At 52.1% G+C, this 14,028-nt stretch overlaps 1 protein-coding gene across 1 annotated transcript; it reads left to right on the top strand.

Annotated features, from left to right (window-relative positions):
- Positions 1–3,675: 3,675 nt before the first annotated feature.
- Positions 3,676–11,382, top strand: LOC125721138 (germinal-center associated nuclear protein-like). Its single transcript, XM_048997149.1, has 22 exons — positions 3,676–3,727; positions 3,807–4,075; positions 4,157–4,319; positions 4,403–4,557; positions 4,677–4,900; positions 4,995–5,191; positions 5,282–5,382; positions 5,475–5,606; positions 5,690–5,803; positions 5,889–6,041; positions 6,124–6,321; positions 7,308–7,376; positions 7,453–7,587; positions 7,690–7,843; positions 8,054–8,318; positions 8,471–8,568; positions 8,643–9,033; positions 9,137–9,388; positions 9,472–9,601; positions 9,790–9,969; positions 10,065–10,215; positions 10,309–11,382. The coding sequence occupies exons 2-22, from the start codon at positions 3,909–3,911 to the stop codon at positions 10,465–10,467; spliced, it is 3,588 nt and encodes a 1,195-aa protein (XP_048853106.1). The 5' UTR covers positions 3,676–3,727; positions 3,807–3,908; the 3' UTR covers positions 10,468–11,382.
- The last annotated feature ends 2,646 nt before the right edge of the window (positions 11,383–14,028 follow it).

Below are 14,028 nucleotides of genomic sequence, written 5' to 3' on the forward strand. Positions count from 1 at the left end.
ATACTGGCTTCTTATCCAAAGTCTCTGCCATTGCAGGTGTCACCAGAGCATGTGGCCTCATCCTCGACTGGCCAGGCCACGTCTTCAACAGAAGCTGTTTCACAGCATGGTTGAGGACCCTGAGTCCGGATCCGGTGTTGCCCCTGTTTTGGATGCTGCCTCCAGCCCCCAGGACCTCCTGGCTCGCATTGAGGAGGAGAAAGAACAGAGCCGCAGGTCTGACAGAGAACAGACATGCTACACACGTGTACTCTCTCATGTGAGTTGTGGCATAAACATTGAGCCATTTCCTGTTTGACTTGGATCTGCAGGTTCGAGGACCAGCTGCGTACCTGGCTTGACGTCGAGTCCCTGGGCCCTTCCTCTTCCTCCTCACCACTTTTCTTGCCTTCTTCGTTACTGTCTGTACCGGAGATCGTAGTGCCCTCCCCAAAGATGGCTGCCCCACCTGCACTTGCCCTGGTATTGACCCTGTGCCTACACAGTTGCTCACATTTTAAGACCCCAAGTACCCTGTGCTCATCAGTTGAGACTGTTTCTGTGCCCATTTTTGTAGCAGAAGGAGCGCAGTGTCCGCAGTGACCAGGCCAGGGGAGCTGCCAGTTTGTATATTTCCGCAGATGTGACACAGGCGCGGATATAATCTCCCAGGCCGAAGGACGCCGAAATCTACCGCGCTGTAAGAACTCTGTTTCGACTTTTGAAGGCCGTATTTTTGGGCTTTTTACACAATGAATCCGTCTGGGCTTTTCGGCAGAACACAAGGCGGAGCGTTTCAGTCTCCGCGCGCCCCGACCTCGGGGCTCTTTTCCTTCGGCCAGCAGAACGCCCCTTTCGTGCAGCCGCCTGCCCTCGGCCAGGGCACCGGCCAGACCTCGCTCTTCAGTACATCGTCTGCCTTCGGCCAGACCGGATCCCTTTTCGGGCAGCCTGGCGGGACGGCGTCTGGACAGGCCCCGACCTTCGGCATGCCCGGTTCTGGGAGTCAGACCCCGTCGTTTGTACAGAGCGACACCAGGTTCGGCCCGCCGCCCTCCTTCGGGCAGCCGGCCGGGGTCGGTCAGAGCTCTGTCTTTAACCAGAACTCGGCTTTTCCCCAGACCTCTGCCTTTGTTCCAGCCCATCCAGCACCACCGCTACCAGTATGGACAGCAGTGGGCCTGCTCCTGCTGCCTCTGAGTTCCTTTCTGGAGCATTAGGTTTTAGCTTCTCACAGCCCATCGCAGTGTCCAGCAGCATCCTCCCCACCAAAGATGCACATCCCAGCACCACCCAGGAGTTCAGCTTCTCGAAACCAGCAGCACCCTCCGTTGGTGCTGGCAGTGGCCTGGGTGGGGGGACCTCCCAGGCCGCCTCTGTCTCCAGGTACTCTGCCTCTAGCCTCCATGAGCCCCGGCCACTGTTTGGTGCTGTCAGCTTTGGTCCGCTAAAACCCAAGACTGACGCTGGGGTTGTGTCTGGTGAGGTCCGTGGGGGGGGGGGGGCGATGAGGGGGAGAATGCAGGGGAGGCAGCGGCTAAGGGTACCAAGCGGAAGGAGGAGATGGTGGAGCATTTATCAGAGGAGCCCCAAGTTGGTGCTGACTCCGCCCCCAGGCACCCTCCCAAGAGGCCCCTGGTCCGGGGCCGGGGGCCTGTCAGCAGCATCTTTCGCAGTGCCTTGACCAGCATCCTGAAGACACCGGCCCTACAGACCCGGCGAGAGCCGAAGAGGAGTGAGGAGCCACAGCCAGACTGGGGGGAGGCGGAGCACCAGGGTTCGATGGCACCGACCACCAGCCACTCACCCTCAACGCCGCCAAGGTCACAGGCCCCAACCCGGGAGGTCCTTGAGAGGGCGGAGGAGTTGGGTGAGTACTCCCAGGAAGAAGCACATTGGGTTCGAAGCCAAGTATAGTCTGAAAAACTGAACTCTGTGACACTTGCCACAGATCCCGAAACTGAGGCAGCATCAACAGTGAGACGTGCCCGCCGCCTGGACAGCACAGACAGCCTGGGGGGGATGTCACCCTCCGAAGCCATGGTGCTCCAATGCAAGAACATTCCAGCCAGTCTTAACAGCAAGGACATCCTGGGGGAACATTTCCGCCAGTTCGGACGTGTGCAGCGGATCTTCTGCAGGCCCCAGAAGAACCTGGCCATAGTGCACTTCCACGACCATGTGAGCAATGGCTTTGCACACCTTTGGGGGGGGGGCTTGGTCGCTGTACTCATTAGGCTGTGGTCTCGTCCATGATCTCCCGGGCTTTCCTCACTGACTTTTGGTATCTTTCAGGCTTCTGCTGCCAAAGCCAAGAAGAAGGGCAAACTGCTGCGCAGGCATGAGCTCACCATCTTCTGGCAGAGGAAGAAGCAGAGTGAGTGACTATTACGGTGCTCTCTATCTGTGCATCGAGCCAAGGCCAGGGCGGGGTCTTTGTGACTCGTTGCAGCCTTTCATTCCCATGTCAGCTGTTTCGATGAACTGGTTCTGTGTGTCTCTTAGGTCCAGGAGAGAAGGGCCAAAGGCCTCCAGATGACCCTGATCCTCAGAGCCAGGCAGGAGGCTTTGAGTCAGCCCCTGTCTGCAAAGCCCTCTCCAAATCCACCTCCGGCTGGTCCTCCAGCTCATCCCTATCCAGAGGGTAATCTTGTCTTTAAATCATTCTCTTACCGTAAGAGTAAATAACTCAATTTTACAATAAGATGGCCGGGTCTTTATTAAATTAAGTTAGGGAAGAAAATCACCTTTTTGAAACCCAATGCAAGTTCTTTAAAAAAAAAAAAAAAATCTGGATCACTCTGGTTTTTTATTATGTATACATTTTGTTTGTTTTTTTTCCAAGCAGCTTGAGTTATGTTAGGTCATCTGGTAATGAAACTCTTTACCTCAGGCTCGGATTCGTGACATTAAAGTCAAACTGAGTTCTTTGGCTGCTATGCCCCCTACTGGCCAGGTGTTCAAAGGAGCCCAGGTTTTGCCAGCTTTTAGAAGCTCTTCAGCCTTTGGTCTGTCCCTCTCAGGTCACCAGCCAAGAAACCCCTGGCGACAAAGGCCCTGCAGTTTGAGAGTGAGCCGCAGATGGAGCCCAGCCCAGACGGCCTCGAATCCGAACATCTAGCCAGCAGCCTCCCCTCTCCCCTCTTCCACCTGATTGGCCAGGTAGCTGAAACCGCAGAGGAGAAGTATCGTCTGCTAGAGCAGCGGGACAAGATCCTGCGACAGGGTAGGTCCCCCTAGGGTCACGTTGCTGAGCCACCCCCCCCTCCCACCCCAAAGTGAATCGCCAGCTGACACGGTCTCCTCTGGCACAGCTCGGCCCAAGAGGACCGACCTGGATCTGTCCAAGGTGTTTGTGGGTACGTGTCCTGACATGTGTCCGGAGAAGGAGCGTTACATGAGGGAGACCCGGAACCAACTGAGCTCTTTTGAGGTCATCCCCAACACGGAGAAGGTATCACCACCCCTGCCCCTCTTTCCTAATGCTTCCCCCTCCCCGCCATGAATTGACAGACCACAGGCTGCAAATCACCCTCTGCACCCCACGCAGGTGGACCACACTGCTGCCATTAAGGAGTACAGCAGGTCCTCTGCTGACCAGGAGGAGCCCCTCCCCCATGAACTGCGGCCCCTTACTGTGCTGAACATGACCATGAAGTACCTGGTTACCCAGGTCATGGACCAGGGTGAGGACAACTACCGTGACTGGTATGACTTTGTGTGGAACCGCACACGAGGTATCCGGAAGGTGAGCAACATTAGTCCGTGTCTCATTATTCCTGTGCCCTGCGGGCCTCGCCCTGATCCTTTTTCTGGGCCATCTGCAGGATATCACTCAGCAGCACCTGTGCGACCCGCTTACGGTGTCCCTTATTGAAAAGTGCGCCCGCTTCCACATCCACTGCGCACACCACCTGTGCCAGGAGCCCATGATGTCCTTTGATGCTAAGATCAACAATGAAAACCTGACCAAATGCCTGCAGAGCCTCAAGGAGATGTACCAGGACCTGGCCAGCAAGAACATCTACTGCCCTCATGAGGCAGAGTTTCGGCAGTACAGCGTGCTCCTGAAGCTCAATGATGGAGACATCCTCCGGTGGGTGGCTGGCCGGCAGTCGGTGTCCCGTGTCACCGTGGCACCTCTCCAGCTGACATTTCATTCCCTCCCTACCTGCAGGGAGGTGCAGCAATTCCGGGCGGAGCTCCGAAACTCTCCGGAGGTGAAGTTTGCCGTCCAGGCCTTTGCCGCTGTCAACAGCAACAACTTCGTGAGGTTCTTCAAGCTGGTCAAGGTGGCCTCGTATCTGGCTGGTTGCATCTTGCACCGCTACTTCGACCAGGTGGGGGAGCCGTTGCTCCGCTCCCTACATCCTCATCAGCCCCAATACCTCACTTACCTGGACCGCTCTGGTGCCCCCTACAGGTGCGCCGTGAGGCTCTGCGGGCCCTGAATGTGGCCTACAGCTCCCGTGGTTCCACCACATTCCCGGTCGAAGACCTGGTCCGGATGCTCATGTTCCAGAATGCCGGCGAGGCTTCGGACCTCGCGCTGCAGTATGGGCTCGCGGTCGATGCAGGGTAAGGCTGGGCTGTGCTTCGTTGTCCCTTTTGTGTTGGGGGCAGGGTGGCTTATCTCTGATGGGGGTGCTAATCTATGATGGGTGGTATATTTTATTGAAGCTCTGCCCTCCCCCTAGCATGGTGGAGCTAAGCCGGACAGCGTACCAGGAGCCTGAGATCCAGCCACGTCCAAAGCGCTCTGTGGCCATCGCAAGGAAGCGGGAGGTGCTGGTGGGCCAAGTGGTCAACGGCGCGCCACTGCCCAACCCACCCCAACACACACCCGTCAACAGCTTTGACAGCCGCAACAAGTACCGTGGGGATGGGCAGCCAGCGGAGGCAGGCAGTGTGCCCAGGGCTGGTGCGTCTGCACTCCACCTTCCGCTAACTGTTACGCTTCGTCCACCTTCTGGCCTCTGATTGTAATTTTGTAATTTTTCCTGCCCACGCTGTAGCAGCCTCCCCTCAGAGGCCCCCCATTGAGCTGGATGCGCGGGCCCTCCAGCACCGATCCAAGATGCCGAGCGACCCAGCGGAGTCAGCTGGCCTCCCTGGTAGAGAGGAGAGTGGAGCACTTGGGGCATCTCCGTCGGAGGCACCACCAGTCGCCCCACCTACGCCTCCCCCACCGGAGCCCGTTTACACAGAGCAGGTGATAGATTGCTCATTGCTGCGTGTCAACCCAGTAGCAGTGTGTTGGTATTGCCATAGTAATGACAAATAACCCCCCCCCCCCTTGCAGGACATCGCCACGGAGGTAGAGGCCATGCTGGAGGAGGTAGTGCAGGCCGAGGTGGCTGACGTGGCTGCCACCGGAGCCGAGTACATCTCTGCTGCACTCAGGTAGGAGCGTGAGCCAGATAGGGAGCAGTGGCCTCTAGAGGGTTGTCACACTCAACCAACACCAGTTTGGTGATGTGGATGGGTTGTTGCAGCATGTGCAACGGCCAGGTGGAGGCAGTGCTGAGTGAGGTGGTGGAGCAGATGCTGCGGGAGGTTTCTGCTGCCGAGATCCAGGCAGAGAGGGAGCATATCGCTGAGGAGAAGTGCAGGATGGAGGAAGCCAGGTAGGCCTCACCTGTCTGGGCTGGGGAGGAGGGGTGGGTGCATTTTGAGGGGATGTGCCATCTGATGGGCCTGTCTCTGTCAGGAGAAAGCAGGAACACGAGGAGCTCCTGGCCCGGCTCAGCAAGACACTGTGTGCCGAGATCACACAGGAGGTGCTGCGCGACTGCATCGTGGAGACTGCCTCAACAGAGATCAGGTACTGGTGAGCCAAGGGGGATCAGAGGTCATAGAGAGTGTTCAGATAACTGTATATAGGCTGAACGCATGCCCCTTCGTGCCAGGCGTGCCCAAGAAGAGCAGGCAGAATGTGTGGCTCGCAGCTCACAAGACGTGTGTGAGGTACTGCTGGAGGAGACGCTGTGTGGTGAGCTCACCCTGCTGGCCCAAGACGTCCTGGAAGCAGAGCTTCTGAGTATACGCAGGTTCATCAAAAGGTAAGGGGCAGTGGTAAGGGGACCAGATATTTTGCCCACATGCTCGCCGACAACCGGGCTTCACCCTGTGCATGTGTTGCAGGTGGCGTGATGTGGTGGCCGTGCGCAGGCAGCTGAAGCGACAGATGCGTGATTTTCCTGCTGCCCCTGGCTGTGTGGACCCCCGCTTCAGGCTGCAGGCCTTGGCCCCCAGTGCCCCCCCCTCACCCTGCCTGGACAGGCTGGCCCGGGGCGTGGTCAACCTGGGGCACGCTGGGGACCTCTCTGTTTCCTGCACCAGGTACATCTCTCTCACAGCATAATAATGCTGACATAATATTCATAATAGAGGTGCACCGATCCCACTTTTTCAGTGCCAATATAATCTTGATACCTGAACATAAGGTATTGGCTGATTATGAGTATGATCCAGGACCAAAGCTCTTTTTTTTTTTCCAAGCTAGTAAATACAAATGGAAAAGAAGTTTTAATTAGCCCACAAGAAACATACATAAGATACTGTTCCACCTCTTATGTGCATCTTGTATTGAGCATTTTTGAGACATTTTGCAGTTGTTTGAATATCTTCACAAGTACACCCAAGTGGCATGCGTCACTTTTCACTGTGATAGCAGCACCTCGTGTATCAAGCTATAGCGAGTGCGCAAAACAGCCCAAGCTGGCTTCCAAATCCATCGCTTTTTTTCATATTACTTGCATTGCCTTAATTGAGTGCACTATTAGTGGGATTTTCCACTGAATGTTACTTTGTTTTTACAAAGATCGCAAATCGCTGTGCTACTGGTTGTTTCAAGCATAAAATTCTTCCAGGTTTTAGACATGTTAGTTTGCTTCGCAAGCATGCAAGTTGCATTTGCTACCATCACCTGATCCTTCCACTACAAAGGACATGCACATGACGTCATAGCAGGGGAAGTCACTGCACTCACACACACTGAGTGTCAAAAAACCGAGTAAGCGTTAACGTTCAGCTTGAATGCCACAAAAAATAAAAAAGGGGGGAAAGCTGTTGTGCGATTTGATTGTACCACTCAGTATAAGAAGAAAAAGACTGGCAATAACTAAATAATTATTGAACATGGATCGGTCACATGTGGCCGATGTCCGATCCGTCTGATTAGGTATCTTGAATATTGGATCGGGGCACCTCTGCTGAATTAGACAGTACTTCCCAAAATGACTTCCGTCCTGTCCGTTTATTTTGCTGGCCATTGATTTGCTGTAGTGTTAAGTGTACCGATGCTGACACTCTGCTGCCTTCTGCAGGTTGGCGAAGATGCGAAGGGAAACCGAGCATCAGATGAAGGTCCACTTGTTCTACCAGCAGCTCCTGAGGTATGGTGCTACTGTAGAGTAGCTGTTAGCCATCCATCACTCTCCATGTGCTCATCTACATCTCCATCCACTTCAGCGAATCTGTGTGGGGGCCACTGGACCTGCTCAGTCTGGTGGCAGCAAGCGTCTCGAACCCATCTGACACAATCTTCTGGAAGGCAGCCCTCTTGTTGCCAAGTGATCATGAAAGAGATGCCAGTGTTGCTAACCAGTAAGTGGGGGAACTGGGTGTCGTTCGGGGAGGGATTGGGTGTTAGTTGGGTTTAGAGGTCCTGGAGCTTACATTTGTGCCCCCCTCCCATCTCTGATGCAGGATTTTGACAGAATGGCTGGAGTCCAAATTCGGTAACTCGGAGAAGCAAGAACACAGGGAGATGGTCCCCAACGGACACATGCAAACCTTGAGCATCAGCAGCGGCCTGCGGAGCGTGGGGGAGCGCATGCACACAGTGCACGTGTGTGTGAAGGTGTGGCAGATAGGGGGGAACTTGCCGATGAATATCGACAGGCTTCATGCCCCTGTGTTGCATGTTCTGTCATTAATGTTAGTCTAGCATAGCTTAACATAGCCTAGCATAGTCTGGCACTATGTGATATTAGCAGGTCCTGTGGTAACACAGATGTTTGCGAAGGGTGCAAGTGCAGGAAGTGAGGCCATGTTTCTCACTGTGGGTCAGGTGGCCCGCGGGCCCCTCAGCGAGGAAGGCCAGTTGGCATTGGAGAAGCGGAAGGGGCTGATGGGCATGGGCGCCCTGCTGATGCTGCTGCCCTCGGCAGTCAGTCCCGGGGCTGATGAGGAAGACGGGGACATCTTCCTGTTATCCGCCCTGCTGCAGCTCCGGCAGATCCAGCAGGCTAATGCCTGGCCACAGGCCCTTCCTCTGGTGGTGGTGGTCCTAGGGCAGGCTGGGCACAGGGCCAGCGATGAACGGCTAGAGGAAGGTGTGACACTAACCGTGTCTATGACAACAGGTGTCGCGTGGGATTCGCTTACTTTACTTATAGCATTTCTCTTGAGGCTATGTTTACGTATGCAGAGCTAATACAGTTGGTTTGTTCCTCCTGTCTGACCATCGGTTTCCTTTCCCTGTAAGACCTGATGCTTCAGACACTCATTGAGGAAGGTTTGATTTCAGAGTACATGTTCGTCCATATCCCCGAGACCACGAACGAACCCCAAGGATCCGAGCAGGTGAGTGTGCATGTTGTCGCTGGCCTCGGTAAGATTGAACCATCCCATTGACTATCACCCCCGTATCCCCGCAGATCCGCCATGCCGTCAGGTGGCTCGCTGCCCGCTCCACGGCACCAGCCCGGCTCGTCTCGCAGACGTTGGTGCAGGTTGTGGAGGCTGGGCTCTGCCGCGAGTTTGCTGGTAGGCTTCACCGTGATCGGAGGGACCGTGACATGGCGGGACTGCCCTCCCAGGGCCCTGCACCCGTCATCGGCCTCTACAACACTGTCCTGGCTTTCTTGGCTGGCCTTGTGTCGTCCCCGAGTCTGGCTGGCCTCTCCTGGCCCGTGGCAGAGTTCTCGGTGCCAGGGGGTGGTGACTGCCTACCACATCTGCTCTGGAACTCGGCTGAGCACCTGGAGTGGCTCCAGGGGGCAGTCCTGAGCCTGCGGCTGCCCGACTGGCCGCTGCCAGCCGTGGGGGGTATGTCCATGCCTCAGATTCGGAATTCGGATTTCTTGCTAAGTGGCTGCTTCTTAGTCTGTTTCCTTAAATTTCTGCTGCTGCCACCGCTCCCCCCACCCAGCTCCTTGGAGCCAGCTGGTTGCCTCCATCTTCCAGTACGTATCTCAAATCCCATGGTCCCGCCACAGCCAGCCACTCCTTATGTCCCAGTTGGAGAACCTTTTGGAGAGGCTGCGTCAGGACTGTGTGGGCCGAGGTGGGGGGCCGGACAAGGAGCCCACTTTCTGGGAGGTGCCCTGGGACGAAATTGTCATGCTCTGTGTAGAGCACCAACTCCTGGACTGGAACCCTCCTGGGTGCCCCGTGAGTGAAGGTGAGGGGGGTGGGGTGGGTCTGACGTTTGGGGGGGCCTACTGGGGATGCCATGCAGGTGTGAACCTATCCCACCATCTTCAGATGTCATCAGTGACGACGGAGAAATCCCGGTGTATTTCCTGAGCGATGGGCTGCAGGGCTTCATACCGCCGTCCTGCTGGGTGGATGCCGTAAAGCAGACGCACAGGGACAAGCAGCAGGGGAAGGCAGGGTAAGAGCCAGCCAGCCATGTAAATCTAACACATTCCAGATAGACTGTTAACAGTGACCTGCAGATTTAATGAATATTATTTACTATTAAATGGAAGAAGAGGGAAAGCCATCAGCTTCCAGTCTTGCTCATATCCCCAAGAGTGGTGTACAATACTGGCTTCTTATCCAAAGTCTCTGCCATTGCAGGTGTCACCAGAGCATGTGGCCTCATCCTCGACTGGCCAGGCCACGTCTTCAACAGAAGCTGTTTCACAGCATGGTTGAGGACCCTGAGTCCGGATCCGGTGTTGCCCCTGTTTTGGATGCTGCCTCCAGCCCCCAGGACCTCCTGGCTCGCATTGAGGAGGAGAAAGAACAGAGCCGCAGGTCTGACAGAGAACAGACATGCTACACACGTGTACTCTCTCATGTGAGTTGTGGCATAAACATTGAGCCATTTCCTGTTTGACTTGGATCTGCAGGTTCGAGGACCAGCTGCGTACCTGGCTTGACGTCGAGTCCCTGGGCCCTTCCTCTTCCTCCTCACCACTTTTCTTGCCTTCTTCGTTACTGTCTGTACCGGAGATCGTAGTGCCCTCCCCAAAGATGGCTGCCCCACCTGCACTTGCCCTGGTATTGACCCTGTGCTACACAGTTGCTCACATTTTAAGACCCCAAGTACCCTGTGCTCATCAGTTGAGACTGTTTCTGTGCCCATTTTTGTAGCAGAAGGAGCGCAGTGTCCGCAGTGACCAGGCCAGGGGAGCTGCCAGTTCTATGGCGAGGCGTCTACAGGAGCTGGAGCAGCTGATCTCTGCAAGCCGGGAGGAGGAGCTCGCATGTGAGCTGAAGCTAAGCTGCCTTCTGGACATTGTTGATGACTGAGTGTCATGTGACCCACCTGATGTCTGCCGTTGACTGCCACAAGTTGTCTCTCTTATGCCTGATTTCTGCAGTATATTTAGTTGTGTGGTACTTGTGCATATATTGCTTTGAAGAGTATGATGTACAGTAATTTACACAACATTGGGAGTGTTGTAACTGGGGGAAAAACATGTCATAGGAAATGGACAGTTTTTTAGGGTTTTTTTTTTGTGCAAATTTTAAATATTAAAATGTTATTGTATTTAGAAACCCATGGCTATTTCTTTGTTTTTTTTTCCATCATGAAACTTTGTTTATTGTACTTTTAAATTGAATCACAATTTGCTGCAGAATCTTTAAAACCTGTGACGTTATTTGCCCATATTAGACACTCATACGTGGGGTTGTTACTGCTGTTTCTTTAACCTTGTGTATTGTTGGTCAAAATTAACAATTTAGGTAATATCTGCATTGTACACCATTGCAAAAGTATGTCTTTTTTTAGATTCTTAAAGAAAGTTCATGTAATTGAACTGAAGATCACAGCAGTTCACTAAGCAGTCTGCCACTGAGTTCCTTTTATAAACTGGCTGGCTGGTTTTTAAGAAAATATGCCCGTGGATGCCCTACAGGTGGCAGCAGGGAGCCATCTGCATATGTACAGACAGTCTGCTGGTTAAGAATATTCGACTGACTTGATGTAGCTAAGATATTTTGCATTTAAAAGCAGATGGCCATAGATCCTATCATACTAATTTAGTTTAAAACTATTTTTAATATCAAACATATGCATTACTTTATGATGCTCATGAAAACATCACCCTGCTTTATTCTTTCGTGGGCTTGAGGTACAGTACTGTATGCAGTTATTTTTAATATTACTGTACTATAATGTTCTGTAGTATTACTCTTCTCACACCAATAAATTTGACTTTAAGACTGACTTAGGATGGATCTTCTATTCTGGGGACTTCCTGTATTCTGTATGATGTTCATTATGAACTGCTTCCTCTGATATTATTTCAACAAGCAGAAAACTGTCTACCTGCCCCTGCGCTCACTGTCATGTAATTCTGTTATGCACTTTTAAATGCAGGGAGCAGATAATCCCTCCCCCCCCCCCCCTGCTGACTGTTCCAAATCATGGGTGCATGTTACAAGTCCGGAACATATTTTAACTTAGTACTAACTTAGCGTCATATTTGATCTGATTCGACTGAATATCCCAGGTTTCCATCTCTCATGCACCTGGTGTGACGTGTTTTCAGACTCTCAGGCTGGCGCAAAGAAGTCTTACGGGAATTGAACGTCTCACTCCGGTCAGCTGACCAAAGTTGGTAACCTTGGTATTGTGTGTAGGAGATTCGGTATAACTATAATTTCGTTCTCCATTTACATGCCCGTAGTGTCTTTAAGTGTTATGTAGTTTTGCCTGAAACGCAAAAATAAAACAAAGCAATTAAAGCCAAGCAGTTGCTCAAATTCTGCTGTAGCGATTGAAGAACTTTTGTCGGAGGTTGGATTCGAACCCACGCCTTACTTCGGAGAACAGAATACCCCTTACTTTGAAAGGCCATTTTCGCTGCGCAGAAGGCTTGAGACCGCTCGGCCATGGGGCAGTTACCGGTTGAACCCTAAGGAGTAGGTTAAGTCCAGCCTTGGCTTCCAAGCTGACGTTTTTCTACATATGTGCTTGTGTATCATGGACAGTAAGAGGGGGCAGGCAAGGAGAGAATTTCTCTCTTTGGGGATCAATAGAGTGTTGTTATTATAACGTCTAAAACGCATGATGGTCTGTCGATAAATCAATAACAATATCAATGAAGTCAATGTTTATGTAAAGAAATCAGAATTCAGGAAAAGCCAGGGGCCGGACCGAGTGTAGGGGGCGTGGCCAGAGACAGCCTGCTGACTGTTCCAAATCATGGGTGCATGTTACAAGTCCGGAACATATTTTAACTTAGTACTAACTTAGCGTCATATTTGATCTGATTCGACTGAATATCCCAGGTTTCCATCTCTCATGCACCTGGTGTGACGTGTTTTCAGACTCTCAGGCTGGCGCAAAGAAGTCTTACGGGAATTGAACGTCTGACTCCGGTCAGCTGACCAAAGTTGGTAACCTTGGTATTGTGTGTAGGAGATTCGGTATAACTATAATTTCGTTCTCCATTTACATGCCCGTAGTGTCTTTAAGTGTTATGTAGTTTTGCCTGAAACGCAAAAATAAAACAAAGCAATTAAAGCCAAGCAGTTGCTCAAATTCTGCTGTAGCGATTGAAGAACTTTTGTCGGAGGTTGGATTCGAACCCACGCCTTACTTCGGAGAACAGAATACCCCTGACTTTGAAAGGCCATTTTCGCTGCACAGGAGGCTTGAGACCGCTCGGCCATGGGGCAGTTACCGGTTGAACCCTAAGGAGTAGGTTAAGTCCAGCCTTGGCTTCCAAGCTGACGTTTTTCTACATATGTGCTTGTGTATCATGGACAGTAAGAGGGGGCAGGCAAGGAGAGAATTTCTCTCTTTGGGGATCAATAGAGTGTTGTTATTATAAAGTCTAAAACGCATGATGGTCTGTCGATAAATCAATAACAATATCAATGAAGTCAATGATTATGTAAAGAAATCAGAATTCAGGAAAAGCCAGGGGCCGGACCGAGTGTAGGGGGCGTGGCCAGAGACAGCCTGCTGACTGTTCCAAATCATGGGTGCATGTTACAAGTCCGGAACATATTTTAACTTAGTACTAACTTAGCGTCATATTTGATCTGATTCGACTGAATATCCCAGGTTTCCATCTCTCATGCACCTGGTGTGACGTGTTTTCAGACTCTCAGGCTGGCGCAAAGAAGTCTTACGGGAATTGAACGTCTGACTCCGGTCAGCTGACCAAAGTTGGTAACCTTGGTATTGTGTGTAGGAGATTCGGTATAACTATAATTTCGTTCTCCATTTACATGCCCTTAGTGTCTTTAAGTGTTATGTAGTTTTGCCTGAAACGCAAAAATAAAACAAAGCAATTAAAGCCAAGCAGTTGCTCAAATTCTGCTGTAGCGATTGAAGAACTTTTGTCGGAGGTTGGATTCGAACCCACGCCTTACTTCGGAGAACAGAATACCCCTTACTTTGAAAGGCCATTTTCGCTGCGCAGGAGGCTTGAGACCGCTCGGCCATGGGGCAGTTACCGGTTGAACCCTAAGGAGTAGGTTAAGTCCAGCCTTGGCTTCCAAGCTGACGTTTTTCTACATATGTGCTTGTGTATCATGGACAGTAAGAGGGGGCAGGCAAGGAGAGAATTTCTCTCTTTGGGGATCAATAGAGTGTTGTTATTATAACGTCTAAAACGTATGATGGTCTGTCGATAAATCAATAACAATATCAATGAAGTCAATGTTTATGTAAAGAAATCAGAATTCAGGAAAAGCCAGGGGCCGGACCGAGTGTAGGGGGCGTGGCCAGAGACAGCCTGCTGACTGTTCCAAATCATGGGTGCATGTTACAAGTCCGGAACATATTTTAACTTAGTACTAACTTAGCGTCATATTTGATCTGATTCGACTGAATATCCCAGGTTTCCATCT

The sequence above is a fragment of the Brienomyrus brachyistius genome, unplaced genomic scaffold (assembly GCF_023856365.1).
Source record: "Brienomyrus brachyistius isolate T26 unplaced genomic scaffold, BBRACH_0.4 scaffold32, whole genome shotgun sequence".
NCBI classification, from domain to species: domain Eukaryota; kingdom Metazoa; phylum Chordata; class Actinopteri; order Osteoglossiformes; family Mormyridae; genus Brienomyrus; species Brienomyrus brachyistius.